The sequence below is a fragment of the Heptranchias perlo genome, chromosome 7 (assembly GCF_035084215.1).
Source record: "Heptranchias perlo isolate sHepPer1 chromosome 7, sHepPer1.hap1, whole genome shotgun sequence".
Lineage (NCBI taxonomy): Eukaryota > Metazoa > Chordata > Chondrichthyes > Hexanchiformes > Hexanchidae > Heptranchias > Heptranchias perlo.
Window position 1 is genome coordinate 49,623,269 of NC_090331.1, and position 21,023 is coordinate 49,644,291.

Here is a 21,023-nt window from a genome sequence, read left to right on the forward strand (position 1 = left end):
ACTTTAAATCTATCCTCCCTCATTTTTGACCTCTTTGCTAAGGGTTTTACACCATCGCCAAAAGTTAAAATCTCCCCCATTAAGACTTGGTTTTAAGATTAACAACTAATTAGAAGATACATCATAAATCTCATTTGAAACTAAAATGTGAAAAAAAAAACACACACTTCATTCCATGTAGTCTTGATCAAGCAGGTCTTACTGGCAGGAAAGCATTTCTTACAATGGGGCTACATAAATTTCTTTCACAGAAGTGATTAATCTTTTGTTAGGAATATGAATATGATCCCCTTGCCTGGTGCAGGTAGCAGCAATAACAAATCCCAGACAGTTTAGTATAGCACTCATCAATTTACGTATTCTTTTTAAATGGCATGAGTTTATTTACACCACACAAGGCTGAGATACATTTTTTTTGCCTTCAGTAGGGGAAAGGGAACATTTGCTGCTGTCAGAATATAAGCCAATTGACTTTGATAAGCAAATCATCTCCAGCACAGATGAGATCAGCTTTTAGTTTTGGAAACAAAAGACAGCTGGTATAGTATGTTCTTGGTTGACTGAGAAAAGTGAGGTGATAGCAACATGATACACCTTATATGCAAGGGTAATATGATTCAATATTGTCACTGTGTACCTGAAGCCACAGATAGGAAGGTTATAGCGTGTTAATGTAATTCAAAGCTGTTTAAAAACAGGAATGATGCAAGTTGTTCGCAGTTTTCTTTGTATCCAAACTACTTCCCAGTTATTACAAACATTTCCAGCTTTCATTGTGGATCAAAGGATTCATTATCTTTTTCTGTTGTAATCATAAATAATTAATCTTAAAACTTCTAAATTACAACTTTCACAAACATATTCACTAGTAAATAATATGCAAGCATTCAGGATACATATGTTTTAGTTTTCCTAAGTGTTAATGATCACAATTAATTAATCTTGAAATTTCCAAATAACATATTTGTAAACATACTGGTCAGTAGAATAAGTTAAGGGCACTTTTTGGCTTGTTTATGCATTATCACATTACACAGACTCACACACATATATATATATCTCCCTTCTATGTTGAATTTTGTTCTAATAGTGAGTGTCTCAGTGGGGAAACTACTTGAAGGATTTATTTAGCCAGATTGTGCAAGGGAGATAAATGAACATACACTCAATTGAAGGAACACTAATTGCTGAAGCTCCTTGGGTTAATGACTATATCTCTGCAGATATTAATTCAGATCTCTCACACCGTTGGCTCAATAATTCCTCCAAGTCGGTTTCCCTGACATTATTAGCATTCATTGTTGAAATACAAATAGTCAAGACAAAACACTGACAGAAAATTTTTTAAATGACTGCTCTAAATTGAACAGGAATGTTGTGCTCTCCTTGCATTTATTCTGATCCCAAATTTGTCTGTGGATAGGGTCACGACTTATTTTTCAGGCTTAGAAACAGCACTTTGGGATTCTAGCATATACCATGGACCACATTATATCCATAATAGAAAGTGTGTGTATGCGCATATGTGCATTTGGGGAGGGAGAGAAAGTGCGTGTATCGGAGAAGGGTACGTGTGTGTGTTTGGGGAAGTGCGTATGTGCTTGGGGAAGTGCGCATGTGTTTGGTGGGCAGAGGGGTAAACCTGAAAATTGGGAACTTTATTTAAGAACTCTGGCATTTGTATATTCACCAGTTATTGAGCAAACATAACATTCTTACATGGTATTTATTCAGTTAAATAATTCTGTGATTAAGAAACAATTTGTTATCTCCCACTTCAAGGTTGTGTTTTTTTTTTCAAAAGTGGATTTTAGGACAACTTTGACCGACATGTCTTTGTTTTGAGAGAATTGAATGCACTGCATAAGAATTGGAAGTTAGATCTGAATTGCTCACATGTTGATGAATCATGGAAAGTTATGATGCATTGTTCATAATTATATCACAAACTTGATCACAAGGATACAACTCAAAATCCACTATTGCTCAAAGAATGCTGCTGCGGCTTCACTGGACTTTCTGGACATTTTTTAGTTTTGCTGTGGAGGGAGGAATATGGGAAGTAAAATTACACATACTAGCGCAGTGCCTAAAAATGAGACCCTTCTGAGAGACTATCTTTAGATCTTGTGTTGTGAAGTCTCTTCCCCCCAAAATACATATTAATAGTGGAAAGCTGTTTAATTACAGAAAGCAAGTGAATTTAATGAAGTGGAAGGAGCTTAAGCTATCTACCAAATGACTTAGGCTAAATAACCCACTAAATTTATCTGCTATGGCGATGGGTAACACACCTTTTACTTTCATTCTTTTTGATTCTGGTTACATTTCTGTAAATAATACATGGAAGGGTGTCTAGGATGAAAGCAAGACTTGAATTGTAGTCCATTAGAATAGAATCTTAAACATGATGAGTTGATGGGGACAACCTTGTCTACTAAAATGCAGGGATACGAGAGGTCTTGATATTTAACAATGCAGAAGAGCAAAAGAGTTGAAATGTAACAAATCCATGTTTGATGTTCAATGTTCTTAACATTGCTATTTTCTGTATCACTAATAATCTAGTGATGCATCTCATTTTATTTTTTTAAGAGTTAATCATGACTCATTTTAACTGATATTTAGAAAAGGAAATTGGTGATGAAACTTGCTGTTTTAAATAATAATAGTACTGTGACATACTTTTTATGAAAATTGATGGTCTCTATGTACTTTCTTCACTTTCAGATGAATCAACAGACTCCTCATCTGATCTTTCATTTTCATCGCTGTCTTCATTATTGCTATCCTCGCTGTCATCTTCATCACTACTGTCACTCTCAGTGCTATCTTCCTCGTCATTTTGATGAGTTGATGCAGCTTCATCTAAAAGTAAGTTGTTAATTCAGTTATAGTCAGTCAAATGTACATTTTTTGCAAACTCAATTTTTTGAATGTGTTAATAATGCAGGGAAAAAGAGAAAAATAGCCAGCATCACAGCACATGACAGCATGCATAGAAAGAACAGGCAAAAGAGGCCATTCAGAAACTTAATCTACAATCTATTTGATGGAGGAAATATGGAAAAACTACAAACAAAATGGAAGACTATTTCGCTCAGAAGGTAAGGGACAAAGTGAAGAAGTTGAACAAAAAAATAGAAAAGTATTTACATTGAGTCTATATACCAATCTATAAAATGAAAAGGTATAAAATAGATTCACTAGGATGCTACGAGGGATGAAGATCCACCGCGATCGGGAGAAGGCCAGGGCTGTGGAGGCACAAGGACTCCTTGCGGGGCGGGGGAACACTCCTGCTCCTCCTGGCCCACAAGGAGCTCTGACAGAAGTAATTTTTAAAAACTTATTTTGGCCTCTTCTGTCCAGTCGCCACCTCTCTCTGGTTCTGCTAACGGGCTCCAGACAGTGCAGGAGGACCCCCCCACTGACTTTTAGTTACGATCACATGGCACCGGCTGGGAATGGAGAGACCTCATGCCAGCATGTCGACTCGGCCTAATTTTAACTCCTCCCACCATTCTCGCTGGGCGAGGGAGGTTAAAGTCAGGGCCTTTTTTTCTGGATTCAAATTCCAAATTTCAAATAACTACTCAATGTCCTGAGGCTTTGTTCGAGAGTGCTGCCCAGGAGAAGAGCTGGAGTACTACCTGAGGCTACAGGAAACATATATGAGCAATTTAAAAAAAAATAAAGTTAGTGGATCTCCTGTGATGTTGCTTATAATATGTTGGAGGATATGCTATTTTATAAGGACAGGACCATTATAATATGTAACTGACAATGTATTATTCTGCTGCTTGGGGCATCTGTGTGTAACCTCACTTCCCCTTAAAAGCCACAAGGTCTAACTGCTGTAACGTTCTGAGGTTAAAGAGGAGTGTCAGGTGCTCTGGCCACAATTTTTCAATTCTTCTGAAATATACAAATTGTGCCATGGGACTTGGAAGGGGGGGGGGGTGCGTAGCCAATATGACAAGTATGAATAAAATTTTACATTTGTCTGTCGGTTTCTCTGTTGTTTTTAAAGCGAGTCTAAAGCTGGACATGTGATGGTTGCAGATTTAGGTTGGGGAGGAATAGGTGGTGGAAAGGTATGACACATCAGGAGAGGAAGGAGGAGGAAACAGTTGGGTTCTGGAGAAATTGGTAGTAGTAAGTGCAAATAAGGTTGTGTTGATAAGTGGGTGGTAAAAGTTGAGTGATAGGTAAATGTTGAAAAGTTTCTGAAGGAAATGAAGGGGATTCCAGAATTTGCTGTTGGTGAGTGCAGAGCACAGAAGATATTAGTGGGATGAGGTCTGAGCAGGAGGTGGGGCTGTTACGATGAGGAGAATGGTGAATGAAAACATAATGAGGAAAGGTAAAAAATCAGGGGGCCAAAAATCCGTAGAGGGTATGCGTATCCTGGCTGAAATGACAGGATGCACCAGTCTGGGACCTCCATGTAGTCAGGGAAAGGTATCTTTGTTTAAATGCCATTGGTGGATGCCTCCACCACTAAGGGTGCATCTAGGGTGACTGTCTACCCCCAAGGGCTGCATATTGTGGTGCACCTTGTCAGTTCTGGGGGTGAAGTGCTTAGTTCCCCCAGAAATAAATTTAAAGTACCCCCCGGAGCTCCTTTTAAATTATTTTTTTTTAAAAATCCAATTTTATTTTTTTTAAATCAGGGGTCCAGGCCTCGACCCCCATGTAGAGCCCACATATGCCATTTGGCATTCTAGTTCTCCAGCTCTCACCACCAATGATGCACTGAGCCCCTACGAGGCCAGAGATGTGGGAATTCCTGGCTTTGGGTAATCCCATCCTATATCCCTGGCATTGTAAGAGGCAGGCGGAGGCCCAGTTTGGTCCTGGCATAGTCTCCAGCTGCAGATTCTCCAACTCCATATATAATTATAAGAATTGGGGATGGGCATCTTGGGAGGTTTTACTGTGTGGGGAGTTTCAAAAAGAACCTGGGGGTAGGACTAAAAAGAGCAAGAATAGCAATTAATAAAATAAATACTGGGAGTAAAATTAAAAGTAGAAATACCGGGAGTGGGAATAAATAATGTCAGACTTGGAATGCATTTTTCTACGTTAAAGGCGCTAGCTATATAATTGCAAGTTGCTGTTGAGACTTAAAAAGAAACAGAAATACTGGGAGTGTGATTTAATAGGAAACAGAAAAGATATGGCTAAAAACAGAAACTTTGAGAGTGTACTTTTAGAGTACGACAGTAAAAAAAAAGTAGTTGAGGCTGACGGTAAAAAAAAACCCCACAAACACTGATACTGGGGCTAAAAACAAATAGCGAAGCTTTAGTTTAAAAAAAAATAGAAAGCAAGAGTTAAAAGGAAACAGCAGTCCTATACCGGAAAACAGTAACACTAAAAAAATAGAAATAGTAGGTGAAGGATTTCACAAAACACAAATACCAGGAGGCAGACAAGGTAAAAACCCAAGAGTAGAATTTAGAAAAATTAGGGTAGGGTGGTGTGGTGTGGTAGGTGTAGGTTTCCATCAGTCTGACAAAATGGAGGTCATAGGTGAAGAACATAAACTACATACTAAAATCAAGTCAAAGTAAGCCATATATGACAAAATGAATGTACTTACCTGCAGAGGTACATTATAGCTTCTACCTACACGCAGCTGAAAGTTGGCCCAGCATTACAGAATGATATAATTTTTAGATGTATAACATTAGTTGCTCTCAATAATACTAATGTGAATGAAAAAAATCTCAGATTCATATTTCACATCTTATGAAAATAGGACAGAAGGGAATAAGTGTTACCTGTTGATACAATTAGATAATGATGTGAAATTAAATGAAGATTTCCTGGAGAAAGACCATTAGAAATACTTTAATAACTCACTTGATAAAAAGGGAAGGGACCTTTTGAATAGAACAGTGTTTTGCTTATGATTCAGGTTCTGAAGTGGCATCCTAGTCTTGGTAAGAAGCACAAAGTGAAGCCAAGATTATTTCAAAGAATCCCTTGCCTTGCCCTGCCTTTCCCTTGAACCTTTTCCATGGTCGACAACTAATGAAAAAGTACACACACCTTTTACCTTTCATGCACCATAGTCCCAAAATCTTCAGTTTCTGCTGCCACGAACTGAGGGGTGTCTGGTCTCTGCACGGATCCAGGTGGTGATTTTACTGGTATCTGAAAGGGCACTATGTCCTTCTGCATTCAGGAGCTAATCGTTTATGTTATTCCAGAGAAGCAGTGTATTTATTTTACCAGAAGCGCAGAAAAATAGTGGGTCGCATGTCAAAACTTTTATGCTGTAGTTGGCTTTTCCAGAATGTCAGGGATGATAGACTGTATCTACCTGAAGATACGGATGCCATCAGTAAACCCATTAGTGGATAACACCTATAATGATTTCCACTGCTTCAAAATGGGTGGGTATGCGATGCCCAGAAAATGAAGCTGCCAGATTTCCAGAGTCAACGCATAACTCACTCATCCTGATTTAGTTGTGTTTTACCTAGTTAATTGTGTTTTACAATTGACTGCAAAGCTGACCTCTATTTAATATTGTTTCCAATTGAAACTATAGCTGCTGTTTCCAAACAATCCCAAAAGATCAGCTAAATATTAATATAACAAGGTGCACAAGTCTACAGATTCTATAGTGGAGTAAACCTTTGGTCTTCTGCATCTAAACATTTATGTACCTGGAACTGTGAGAAGGCTCAAAGTGAAGCAGTACCAGTTTAAAAATAAGGTTTTAAAAAAAAAGTTTTACCTCAGAGCTTCGCTGGTCTAACAGAGGATTAAGTGGGCCCTCTGCCCCTGTTCCAGGGACTGCCGCTACCCTTCTCCAAGTGGTCCTAAAGGGATAAGTTGCAGAAGGCAGGGAAATTGGCCGGGTTGCTGGGTCTCACTTCCCCGTTTTCATTTGCGTGTGTGGGGCAGTGAAGGGGCGGCCGGCAGCTTTCTTTGCTGGGTCAGTTGGAGGAAAATTTAGATTGGGTCGGGATATAGCAGTTACCCCTCTGCCTGATTTTACTACATTTTCCGCAGCTATACGCCTGATTTGAAGCAATATAGCAGAGGAAAATCTAGGCTATATACTTGGATTTAGCGGTCTCTTCAAATCACTACCCATCAAGCTGCAGCTATGACATCATTAGAATCATGCTGTCCCTTTTGCCCTGCAGGCTTCCACCAAGGCCTTGGGTATGACTGAATGCATCAGTGTGTTGTCGTCGACCTTCCAGCTCTTCATATCAAGGCTCCACAGGCCATCCAATCTCCCACAGCTTTACATGGAACATTCCCCACTACTGCAGAATTCCCAGCTCATCCTTGACTCGCTCAGCACCATGACCACCACATACTGCGGCAGTCAGTCACTCGCCTCAGCCATGCTTCACTCAGGACAATGGGCAATGCCTGGGCTAAAGCATTTCCACCATCTACAAGGCACAAGTCAGAAGTGTGATGGAATACTCTCCACTTGCCTGGATGAGTGCAGCTCCAACAACACTCAAGAAGCGCGACACCATCCTGGACAAAGCAGCCCACTTGATTGGCACCCCATCCACCACCCTAAACATTCACTCCCTTCACCACCGGCGCACAGTGGCTGTAGTGTGTACCATCCACAGGATGCACTGCAGTAACTTGCCAAGGCTTCTTCAACAGCACCTCAACAAACCCGCGACCTCTACCACCTAGAAGGACAAGGGCAGCAGGAACAACACCACCGGCACATTCCCTTCCAAGTCACACACCATCCCGACATGGAAATATATCGCTGTTCCTTCATTGTTGTTGGGTCAAAATCCTGGAACTCCCTACCTAACAGCACTGTGGGAGAACCTTCACCACATGGACTGCAGCGGTTCAAGAAGGCGGCTCACCACCACCTTCTCAAGGGCAATTAGGGATGGGCAATAAATGCTGGCCTCGCCAGCGACGTCCACATCCCATTAACGAATTAAAAAAAAGTATTTTTTTTTAAACTTTCACACAGAGCTCTATTGGTGGTCAAGAGAAGCAGGGCCAATATATATGAAATTAAAAGGGCTCTTAAACCCTTTTATTTTTAGCCTGTATGAACAACACTCTGATTAACCTGATGAATAATTCCACTAAAAATATCAGTAGATGATGAACACTGACGGGAGCGAATATTTAATTCCTTCTTACCAGATTTTCAACGTTCCTATATCGCTTTTCTTCCCACCCCCACCGTTGGAATACTACTGGCAGGGTGGTCTGCACCCTTGGGAGTCATAAAATCATATAGCACAGAAGGAGGCCATTCCACCCATCATGCCTGGGCCGGCTCTTTGTAAGAGCTGTCTAATTTAGTCCCACATCCCAGCTTCTTCCCCATAACCCTGCAAATTAGTCCTCTTCAAGTACATGTCCAATTGCCTTTTGAAAGTTCCAGGGGAATCTGCTTCCACCACCTTTTCAGGCATTGCGTTCTAGATCTTAACAATCCTCTGTGTGAAAACATTTCTCCTCATTTCCCTCTAGTTTTTCTGCCAATTATTTTAAATCTATGACCTCTGGTTACCGGCCCACTTGCCAGAGGAAACAGTTTCTCCCTAATTGCTCATTATTTTTGAATACCTCTATTAGGTCTCCCCTAACATTCTCTGCTCTAAGAAGAACAATCCCAGCTTCTCCGATCTCTCCACATAACTGAAGTCCCTCATCCCTGGTATCAACCAGGTAAATCTCCTCTGTACCCTTCCCAAGGCCTTGACATCCTTCCTAAAGTGTGGAGCCCAGATCTGTACACAATACTCCAGCTGAGGCCTAACCAGTGATTTGTAAAGGTTTAGTATGGCTTCCTTGTTTTTGTATTGAATGCCCTATTTGCAAAGCCAAGTATCCCATATGTTTTCTTAACCGCCTCATCAACTTGCCCTGCCACCTTCAACGCCTCCCAAAGCCACAAGCTCTACTACACAGAAGGACTATGGCAACAGGTGTATGGGACATCATCATTTCCAAGTCACACACCATCCTGACTTGGATACATATCGCCGTTCCTTCATTGTTGCCAGATCAAAATCCTGGAACTCCCTGCCTAACAGCACTGTGGGAGTACCTTCACTATGCAGACAGCAGTGGTTCAAGACGAAGGCCCACCACCGTCTCAGGGCAACTAGGGTTGGGCATTAAATGTAGGCCTTCCCAGCGATGCTCCCAACCCAAGAATGAAGAAAAATGTTTATGCTGTTCAGATTTAAAATTTTGGTGCCTCATATTTGTTTAGATTGTCCTATTTTTGCACTCCTGAAGAATAAGTAAATCTACAGTACAGCAATACTGGCTCTGGTAGTATGTAAAATACTCCACAGAAGCACTAGCCTTGGAAGAGCCTGAAAATAATTTTAATGCTATTTCGTCTGCTCAAAATTGCTATTTGGTGCCTCACATTTGTTCATATTTTCCTGATTTTTTTTGCGCTCCTGAGAAGTACGTAAATAAATAAATATCCCTTTTGTGTGTTTCTTCTGCTTAGATTTTACAGTTGGGTGCCTTATATGTGCAGAGTTGATCTTTTTTCACACTTCTGAGAAATAAATAAATCAAGATGCTATTGTTGCTGCTGCCTTCTTGCAATGTATATAAAATATCAAGGAAAGTAATTTGAGACATACAGCAGCCTTTAAATCCTTTAGGTGTCTTTCTTCTGCTTAGATTTTACAGTTTGATGTCTTAAATTTGCTGAAATTTAATAATTTTTTCTGCTTTTGAGAAATAAATAGATAGCTCAACAATATTGTGGTTGCTGGCTGCTTTCTGCATTTAAAAAATATCAAGGAATGCATGGAGCCTTACAGCAGCCTTTACATATTTTGTTATGTAGGAAGTTGGCTGCGGCGTTTCCTACGTTATAACAGTGACTACATTTCAAAAGTACTTCATTGGTTGTAAAGCGCTTTGGGACATCCTGAGCTCGTGAAAAGTTCGATATAAATGCAAGTTCTTTCTTCTCAGTATGTATCTTCTATTCAGATTTTACATTTTTAAATATGCTCAGTGTTTCTCATCTTTTTATGTTGACAAGACAGTTCTCACTCACCATGAGTAACACCATGCTAGCAATTATTCAAAATCTTGTAAAAATCTTCTGTTTCACCGTCATGGTTTGCTGATGAATAAATCTAATCACTTGAAATGCTTTTTGCAAACATTTTTGTCTGTCATTTTTTTCTCAGTAACTGAAATGACTACAGTAAGGTTTTAGATAGAATAAAATGTTCAAAGAATTATATATTTCACAATAACATTTTAAAATGTATTGATCAAATTGTTTTTGTATATTTTAACACCGTCATTAAAGTTTTTACACGATGGTCTCAGCCTCTCCTGGGCTTGATATTTTTGTCCAGAGTGGTGACTCTGACAGCTGAAGGCAGATCCTGCACTCTGAGCAACATTTCCTGAATGCATCTGTAGCATTTAAGATAGCCAAATGATAGCATGCTTCGCTCTCAACCACTAACAAAATCTATTTGGTTGTGTTTCAAAATTATTTGAAGAAAAGCTAGAGTAAAAAAAATCAAATGTTTATTCAGGTGACATTTAGATTGAGTGCTTTTTAAAACAGAGAGGTTCCATGTGAGAGAGCGACGGAGAGAGAAAAAACAATGACAGATTACTGTTTAGACACCTGTTGTAGCTCTAGTTGCTGTTCGATTTATAAACTACAGTAAAGTGTATTAACTTGAGTGAGAGGGAGGGAGGAAGAAAGAAAGAGACAGTGTCTTTCCTCATTCTAATTGGACTTTTAAAAGGTTGTATTTTGAAAGCAAACAAAGCCTCCAATTACCAACAGATTACCACCTGTGATTTGTTAATAGCTAGAAAATGTAAACATTCTGACATCTGCTTGACAGAGAGAAACAGCGAAGGAAGACAGACACAGGCACTGAGATGCAGAAAAAAGGGGAGAGAGATAAAAAGACCCAGAGACACAGTAGGGTCATTTTTAACCTAACCAGCCCTGCAGGAAATTGATGCGATTGGATTGGCCGCCCGTTTTTCACCCTGTTCAATATCTATTCTCACAAAATCGGAATTTAAATGTTAGTTAGTGTCATCTTCAGAATGTAGTAAATGGGTGAGCAATCTACACAGTGCAAATCTGTTAATGTCCATTTGACTAATTTTACTAAATAATAAGGGCCAATTCTGCAACTTGAATCGAGAGCAGAACTTGTGGGCAGTGCATTGCAGGTGCACAGCCTTTGTTTCTCCCATCCATTAATTTTAATGGAAGGAAAATCATAGGCTGTGCATCCACGATACACTCCCTGTGGGTGTCCCAGCGGGTGTCACTCCCCACTGGGAGCACAGGATCACAAAACCAGTCCTATGAAAATTAACAGTAATCATATAAAATTTAAGGAATAAACCTATCCATCAATTTGACCAAGTAACCCTTTCTTATGTTAGACTGTTGATAATATTAGGCAATACTTTGGAATCGTAATGCAGATAGCACAATTAAGTTTGAATTGAACATCCTTTGCATTCCAGATTTAGAACAATTACACAAGCTATTATTATTGCATGAGGATACCTCACCAAACAACTGATGACAGACCCTATCCATGTTATTAAGAAAAGAATATTACAGAATATTGCTCTAATGCTTTTATGTTGAGCTGTATAGTCTTGGTCATTAATAATAGGCCTTTAACATTACACTGCAGGAATTTAACTCTGCTCCTCCAGAAATAACACACAGCTTTTTTTTGTCAATATTTACCCTTTCTTAAAGGTCTGATTCAGTAAAATGGGATACCATTTCTAAATTTGATTTAGCCCGGCCCATCCCAGCACGGACTCCATGGGCTGAATGGCCTCCTTCCGTGCTGTAAGCTTTCTATGATTGTATGATTAGCTTTCTTTTAAAGGATATTGTCAAATAACTAGAATAAAAGAATGGTGTACTAGTTTATAATTGAAAACAGTTCTTTTAAAATTCAGTAGCCAATTATGAATTCTGCACAGCAAAACACAATGCATCAGTTTCTGAAAAACTAATTAAAATATGCAAAAACTTAATCTAGTAATATTTTTCTCATAAAAATGTAAATTACTTTCAGTTGTTACAAAGCAAAAAAAAACATATTCAAAGATGGCAAGTAAAGCTTTTATAGATGAAAAATCAGTATCAAAAGAAACAAAATGTATGTTTTTTTTAATACTGATTTTTGTACACTGCAGTACTTCTCACTAAAGATTCAATTCAGATCTACAAGCTTAAAGTTTTTGCAGGCTTACCGAACTGCAGTTTCACCTCTAAAAGTGTCTTGAATTGTTTGGCTTCTGAGTTTTCAGGCTCATAAATGAGAACTGCAAATAGAATATCAGAGAAAGAACAAACTGTAACTAATCCTCCCACTGCTTTAAACAAGATGTTCAACAGCTAAAAATCATTGTATACTAAATGTTTTAATGATGCGATATAATTTCTGTCTCAAACTTCAGTGCACCATTAATGGGGTTTTCAGTTCTCAATTTTCTTTTTGAGCATATAGTTCTAAAAAAAAACTACACAAATTTAGGAGCAAAGTTAAAATACATTGAAATTAAACCATGTGTAGTATTATGCCTCCAGCGTACATAACTCTGAATTGATTAACCAATAGTAAGTGAAAAATTTCTTTTACAATGCCTATTCAAAACTTAAGTGTATTGGAAACATTGGTCTAGAAATTGGTTTGCGCCCAACCTCGGGGGCGAACCCAGCAGCAACCATGAACCGTCGTGCCAAAACTGATGGGCAAGATAAGCATGCGAAATTGATCCTCTTGCACCATTAGGACGTGATCAGTTTTAATTTGGAACCAAGAGGAGTAGTCCTGCTCCTTCTGGCTCCACATTCAGTTCAGCAAAAATATTTTCACCTATCTTTTTGGTGGTAGCCTCCAGCAATCCCTTTAATGACCACTGGTTTGCCTGCTGCTCACCTGAGAAAATAGACCGCAGCATGCATGGCACATGCTGCAGTCAATCACAATCCAATATTGGATAGGAGCCTTAAATAGGCATTAGGCCCCCTATTTGCATAGGCCACACACGTTTCAATCATCAGCAAAGTGATGGAAGGAGTCATCAACAGTGCTATCGAGCGGCACTTACTCACCAATAACCTGCTCACTGATGCTCAGCTTGGGTTCCGCCAGGACCACTCGGCTCCAGACCTCATTACAGCTTTGGTTCAAACATGGACAAAAGAGCTGAATTTCAGAGGTGAGGTGAGAGTGACTGCCCTTCACATCAAGGCAGCATTTGACTGAGTGTTGCGCCAAGAAGCCTTAGTAAAACTGAAGTCAATGGGGATCATGGGGAAAATTCTCCAGTGGCTGGAGTCATACCTGGCACAAAGAAAGATGGTTATGCTTGTTGGAGGCCAATCATTTCAGCACCAAGACATCGCTGCAGGAGTTCCTCAGGGCAGCGCCTTAGGCCAAAGTATTTTTAGCTGCTTCATCAATGACTTTCTGTCCATCATAAGGTCAGAATTTGAGCCGTTCACTGATGATTGCACAGTGTTCAGCTCCATTTGCAATACCTGAGAAAATGAAGCAGGCCATGCCCACATGGAGCAATGATGTGGAGATGCCGGTGATGGACTGGGGTGGACAAATGTAAGGAATCTTACAACACCAGGTTATAGTCCAACAAATTTATTTTAAAATCACAAGCTTTCGGAGATTATCCCCTTCGTCAGGTGAAACATGGAGCAAGACCTTGACAACATCTGGGCTTGGGCTGATAAGTGGCAAGTAACATTCGTGCCACACAAGAATTTACATTCTGGTCCAAAAAATCCACAGGCCTGACATCCTGGCTTAAGCATGGGTAGCACCTGTCTTTGACCCCTTGTGTTGACCCTGCCAAAGTATGTGGGGTCTGGGGAAGTTCACCTCGGTTAAATATTGCCGTGCCATTGGGGGTGCCTCCTGGGTGCCCATTTGACAGAGATGGCTGGAAATTCCTGCGTAGGGTGCCGGGAAGGGATTGCCAGACGCCATGCAAAGATACTTTAATAATGCCCATTTGTTTCCTTTGTAAGGGGGTCATAGAAATCCCCAAACCTTTTTCTATTTTTAGAGGTCCAGGCTATAACCCAGGCCAGGACTGCCCTGTGGGTCAGACTTACACTAGCTGGTGGACTGAATACAGCTGTTTTCAACTGGCCAACTGCCTGGGTCAGGACGAGGAAACTTCTGGCCTGGGACTCCTCTGCCCAGGTCACGGCCTCTGATGCCTCTGTCCCTGTTTGATGTGAGCGGAGGTTCCGCCCCAGGGCCTGTGGAAACTGGGCCTGTGGAAACTGGGTGGTAAGGCTGAGACCTGGCCCTTCCGCCGCACTTCCACTGGACTTATGGCTGAAGTGAGCCAGAAGGACTGTAGATTTGTGGCTTCTCTATCTTACATTGGTCCAATAAAATGTGTCCAAATACTTAATTATTGAATAATTGCAAACTTTCCAGACTTGGGCTGTCCTTGGTTTACTTTGCATTTAGGCTCAAACACAAACTGGAAAAGAACAGCTGATCCTAATCAAACCAAACAATAATTTGGGAAGGTTTCCTCTGTGGGTTAGGTGTAGCAAAATTGTAAAAATATTCTTTATAAATGTGTTCAGAATTTCACTACATCTAGTTAATAGAAGAATCTCCCCCCAGTATTTTTCTCTGTACCTTTTTGCCTCTCCCTCATATACACAAGCCTTGATTTTCTGACTGGGGGTAATTCTAACTAGAATTGGGACAGTGGGTGAATCGTACTAGTCTGAATAGTAATGCGCTGACCCTGCATGCAATTCTGGGTTCAGTCTAATTTTAATATTGTGGGCATGCTCCAGGCTTGGATACCAGTGTTAATGGCTCCTTGACAACACTGAGCAGCTGGAAACAGTGCAAGAAAAAGTTCAAAAACCACCCAGTTTCGTCGAAGTAGGAGAACCCAGCATGATCTTCCATTACTGCAATGTACTAAACAAATATGACACTTACAATTACTTCCTCTCACACTGTCTCAAAGTACTTTCAAACCTTTCTATGAATGTCCATAAGGCAATGGGCTACCCTTTATGATCCAAGTCTAAGCCACATTTATGTGTCATCTGACCTAATATGGACTGCATGCTGCTACTTTGGTATTACTGCGTGTCATCTCAACATTTGGATCTTCTCACTTCTTTTACTCTACTTGCAGGAGAAGACAGCCCAATAGCATCCATGAGAAACCATTTACAAGAGAAGAACCCCCCCCACCACCCCCCTAATTTCAGACCACTAATGCTGTATCAGGAAGAAGCCCTCAAAATCCTGGGAAGGGAGGCCAATGAGGGTGTTTGAGATGAGGAAGCAGGAGGCCAACCACCAGCTCAGGATTCATTACCAACGTTTGCCACTCATCCTCCTTATCCTATTCTTTCATTCACTAAATACTATCAACACATATATAAAGGCATTAACCATGTCACTGCTTCTGAAAGCTATATATGAATTCTGCTCATATTGACACCACAGCAAACTGTCTTCCTGTTCTCTTTTTCTAGATGTGTCAAAAAAGACAAGGCAGGCCCCATTACAGCTGGTTATGTCAGCACTTCATACACACACATACCGTCACTCACTCTCTTCCTCCCCAGGTCAAATACCTGCATCCTAGAGGAATTTTGAAAACGAGCTAGAGGGAAGTGTACTGGGTGAGACTCATAGCTTGAATGAGCAGGAGCAGGTGGTAGTGGGACAGGAGGGGAAGGAAACTGCTGTCCAGGGAGCACGCTGCCTCAGTTGATAAGCCTTCACTGAACTGGCTTTTGAAAGAACATGAGGGCCCCAATATTAGAGTGGAGGCAGGATGGCAGCGGTGGGGGGGGGGGAATTGGGTGCTTGCGTAACACGCCCAATAAATAATGTCCGTTTTCCAAGCGATCACGATTCAATTGGTGCCACTTAACGTGGCTTCCGGGTTTGCCATCCGAAAGCTGCGCAGCGGGCGAACTGCGCACCCGCATCACAGGTGTCAGCTGGAAGAGCTCGATTTAAAGGGGCAGTCCTCCAATGGCTGCTCCTGGAGCAAACACCCACACACCAGATTGGAGCAACACAGGGGCAAGGCTGCTCTGATTCAACAATGCCTCACTCTAGGTGCTAATGGATGGAGTGAGGAGGAGGAGGGATCTGTTTTACCCAGCGGATGGGAGGTAGTGGCCTGCCTCTGCCACCAAGAAGGCCTGGCTCGGGGTAGCAGGGGAGGTCACCAGCTGCAGCAACATATCCTGCACTTGGATCCAGTGCAGGAAGCACTTCAATGACCTAACCAGGTCAACCAAAGTGAGTACACTTACTCATTCTCCTACATTCCGTCTTCCACATCTCCGCCCCACCCCCCAACTCATTCTGCCCTGCCAATGCTACTCTATCACATCACTCCTCACACCCACTTAAGGCTCATCCTCAACTTAGCTGCACTTCCTCACCTCCCTATTAGTCACCCCACAACTACCATTCAACCCAATCCTCACAGAACGTCATGGCTCTATCTCATACTTACCCTTTGATGCATTTCTTTCATGATCAGCCGCACCCAAACCAATGGATTCATTGGTTGGCCAATTCACCATCACTCACTCACATGTCTGTACTTTCTCCCCTTATAGGAGAGGAGAGTTAAGAATGCACGGGAGAGGGCAAGGACCAGAGGGGGGCTGCAAGAAATCGTCGTCCTCACAGAGGCGGAGCAGGAGGTGCTGGAGCTCAGCCAAACTCTCGAGTGCTTGTCTGTCGGGGACGCCAAGACAGGCACCCGACAAACGTCTGGTGACACAACTTTGACGTTTATACAAACAATATGAATTGATGTTAACATGCCTTGCCATCTTCAGCTCCTCAGTATGCTCGATGCAACATGACACATCTGTGATTGTGCCTAATATTGCCTTCTGTTCTCTTACAGGCCCTTCTGCGATCGTAGCGATGGCGGAGGGCGATTCAACACAGGACCAGCCGGCCTCTGAGGGAGCACCATCGCATCTTAGTGAGCCATCCACCAGCGCAGATACTCACTCCTCGGTGGGTCCTAGTCCTCAGTTAGTTGGGTTGGCACCTGGTGAGTTACCACACGCGTGAGCACGAGCAGACACTGGTGGCAGGGGCAGCTGGGAGAGTCTGCGTCAGTTGGAGCACTCCTCTCCAGGCTCTGCTCAGCAGCATTCAGGTGCTGAACCCTGGGGGCCATCCTTTAAAAAGGAGAATGATCGAGGGACAGCAGCACATTTGCGAGGTGCTGCAGCAGGTGCCACGCACACTCTCCACATTGGGGAAAGGATGGAGGAGTCCAACTCCTGCATGAGTGGAATGATGGCACACATACGGGAGGGAATCTCTGAGATCATGTCACAGGGATGTGAGCAAATCTCTGAGATACTGTCACAGGTAAGTTGCGAAATATCTGCAATGGAGAGAAGGCTAGCCTCCATTGAACTTCAAGCACGGCTCACAAATGAGTCCGTTCAGGCTCATAGTGAACAACATTCTGCCGCCTTAAACAGGTAGACAGATACACTAGCACTGGCCTTACAAGGCATCACACACGTCCTCCAAACTGTTGTCCAGCAGAGTGGTAGGAGTAATGTAGGCCTGGCCCAGGGGAGGGATGATGGCAAAAGGGGACATGGAAGTGAGGACTGGACTCTTCACACTGTCTGATGGTAGGAGACTTCATCACATATCAGTGACTCCCTGGCCTCATGAGCAGCCAGGTGAACCGCTGCCCTTCCCATGGGTTCCTCTTGCTCCTCCTCCTCAATGTGGATGGGGACTCAAGCGGCACCCCTCTTTGTTGTGCCATGTTGTGCAGGGCACAACACACTACTATACTGCATCCCACTCTGTTTGGTGCATATTGAAGTGCTCCTGCAGAACGATCAAGGCACCTAAATCACAGCCCTATAGCATGCTCAACTGTAGACCTGGTGGCGATGTGGCTGTCGTTATAGCAACGCTATTGCTCGGTGATGGGGTTCCTCAGAGGTGTCATGAGCCACGTGTGCAAGGGGTATCCCTTGTCCCTGAGGAGCCAGCCTTTAAGGGTGTTCGGTGCGTGGAAGAGGGAAGGGATGTTGGACTCCCAGAGGATGAAGGAATCGTGGCAGCTGCCAGGGTATCTGATGCACACATGAAGGAATCTTTTGCGGTGGTCACAAACGAGCTGAGTGTTGATGAAGTGATAGCCCTTCCTGTTGATGAACAGTCCTGGCTCGTGTGGAGGTGCTCGTATTGCTATATGGGTGCAATTGATTACACCCTGCACCCGTGGGAAACCAGCCACAGAGTGGAATCCCTCTGCCCTCTCCATCTGGCTGAGGTTGTCCATGGGGAAGTTGATGTACTGCGAGGCCCTGCAAAACAAGCCGTCGGTGACCTGCCTTATGCACTTGTGTGCAGATGATAGAGACCCCGGTGGCGTCCCCAGTGGCACCCTGGAATGATTCGGAGGCAAAGAAGTTGAGGGCAGTGATGACTTTGACAGGGACAGGTAAGGAGATGCTGCTCAGCCCAGCCGGGAGCAGCTCGGCATGAAGGAGGCTGCAGATGTCTGCGACTACCTGGTGACTGACTCTGAGCCTCCGTATGCACTGCTCCTCAGAGAGGTCCAGGAAGCCGAGACTTGGTCTGTAGACCCTGTGGCAAGGGTAGTGCCTCCTGCGACGTCGCTCTCTCGGTTGTTGCCCCCTGTGCCTTTGTGCAGGTGCCTGTGGCACAGCACTGTGCTGTGGAGCTCCAAGTGGCGGAGGTGAATGCCGTGCCTGGCGAGGCTCGTGATGTTGCTCGTCCTCGGATGTAGTGGTGAATGCAGCCATGGCGCCCCCCATTCTAACGGTGAGAGTTTGCGGGGGTCCGCAAAGTAGTTAAATATGTTTGAACAGCAGAATATTGAGTGGAAAGTAAGAATTTTCAGTGAAAATGCAAAGATCTCGCAGCCAAAACTTTGTCTGAAAGAACTGAGCGCCCTGCTGCAATAAGTGACCTTTTCTGCCATCTGTCAAAGAAGCATTTGAATGAGCTGTTGGCTGAAACACGTCTGTTGCAACAAGGAGTGTTTCCCACAGCTTGGGAAACACACTGAGGATGCTTCAAAATCACACCCCTGCCTCAATGTGGAGAAAATTAAGTAGTTCAACTACTTAAACTATCTCAACAACTGTGTAAAGTATCATCCCACCAGCTTTAATTGCCAGTGGGACTTCTGCATTTGGGAAGCACGCTCAGCCAGATGTGTCAGTGGGGAACCCGGAAGTCTGCGGGTTGGAACGGGTTCCGAACCTGATAGGGATTTCCCCGATTTTTGGAACCCTCAGCCCCCAACGCACCCGCAATTTTCAGACAATATTGAGCTCCAAGTGTTGGTACAGACATTAGGGACCATGCCAAACACTGTGCTGCAGATGGCAGCTTGGTGAAAGAGGCTACTAGCTGCATGTGTGCTGCCTTGCATGATGGTTCTACAACACTGCAGTCCACCATGGAGCATGTGGCAAAGCCAAGGTTATCTGCAGCACATTCCCATTGCCAGGGGCCCTAAGGGTAATAGATGCTTCTCCCAGATACTTATACTGCTGCCATGGACATCTGAGATAATTTATTCTGGCCTCTACATAATTGGGGATCTGTTGCCGAGAACTCAGAAAATGGCTTCACTGTTCTCACTGATGCCATTAGGTCTGCTATCTTTTTTGATCAGAGGCCATGGTGAGGCAACGTCCAGTAGCTGAAATGGGCACAAATGGTGGTACTGTCTTTGCAGGATGCTAACACAGCCAGACACTCTGATCAGTCCCATCTAGTGCTTCCACATATGGCAGAAAACACACACAGCCAGACAGCCAATGTAGAAGAAGTGGGCAGCTGGCAGGGGTCACCTTAAGCCTAAAAGGCTTCTATGCACATACAGCAACCTACCACTTCAAGTATTCTTGCTACTCAGCTACAATGTAGAAGAAGGCCAAGGTGAGGATTAGAGCAACTGGTCCTGTAAATACACGGGCTTGCGATCACAGCAATTATGACAGGATTACTGCGTTTTTGGTACATCTGGTCTCACTGCTGAACCTGATTGGGCGGGATCACGGTCCCCTGTTTCTCTGTAGAATTAAATCAGCGGCCAGGAATAACTTGTATCAATGTGAATTTTTCCATTTTTCATGTCAACCGTCTTTACGACCTCTTAGTGAGATTGCTAATTTAGATCAAAACTAGGCAGCTTTGTACTGTGGACATGTTCACTATTAACTGGGTTGAGACCATTAAAACTCATTTAACAAGGAACCATTATAGTCAGCAGAGATAGAATATTTCACTCTATCAGTCTGAGCTCAGATCCAGGCTCCAGAGATGAAAGAATGGCATGCTAACCCACCATAATAAATCTTATGAGAGCCCCGATTTTCCAGTCCAGCATGTGTGTACCTATGAATGGTGCAAGAAGAGGGACAGAACTGGCCCGATTTTTTGACTTAGACCCCACCCTCTCATTACAATAGGCTTCCTGCACGTGAAAAACACAGGTACAATAACCTAGACATTGTGGCACTGGACCAACAACTCAAAGATTGTGAGTTCAAATCCCGCCATGACAAAGCGTGAAACTGAATTCAATGGGGATAATTCATGTCTTCACCACCTGGGCAGTAAACCGGTGGGAGGAGTGCCCACCCGATATAGAAAGTGCCAGGTTATCATTGAAATCAATGAAAATGAAAACTAGATGGTTTCTATGCCAAGTGGGTGATCTGCCCCAACAGTCTACTGCCCAAGTGATGAGGATGAAAATTACCCTCAAATAAATCTGGTTATTTGTGGGCTAGCACCAGAAAATGACCATGAAAGTGCCAGATTGTTGTAAAAACTCAACGGGTTCATTAATGTCCTTCAGAGAAGGGGTCCTGCCACCTCTAACTGATCTGGCCTATATGTGACACCAGTCTCACACTATGTGATTGACTCTTAAAGCAA

General features: G+C 42.9%; 1 protein-coding gene across 4 annotated transcripts in view; it reads right to left on the minus strand.

Annotated features, from left to right (window-relative positions):
* Nucleotides 1-359: 359 nt before the first annotated feature.
* erich2 (glutamate-rich 2) overlaps nt 360-21,023 on the minus strand; it is a 125,765-nt gene continuing 105,101 nt past the window's right edge. For 3 of the 4 annotated variants that reach the window (XM_067987486.1, XM_067987485.1, XM_067987488.1), the window contains 2 exons: nt 12,271-12,342; nt 360-2,868 (listed from right to left, as the gene is read on the minus strand). In XM_067987486.1, coding sequence (XP_067843587.1) covers nt 2,708-2,868; nt 12,271-12,342 — 233 coding nt within the window. In that variant the 3' untranslated portion in view covers nt 360-2,707. Of the gene's footprint in view, nt 2,869-12,270; nt 12,343-13,135; nt 13,368-21,023 lie in introns of those variants that run through there. The other variant, XR_010963428.1, reaches the window with a different exon arrangement.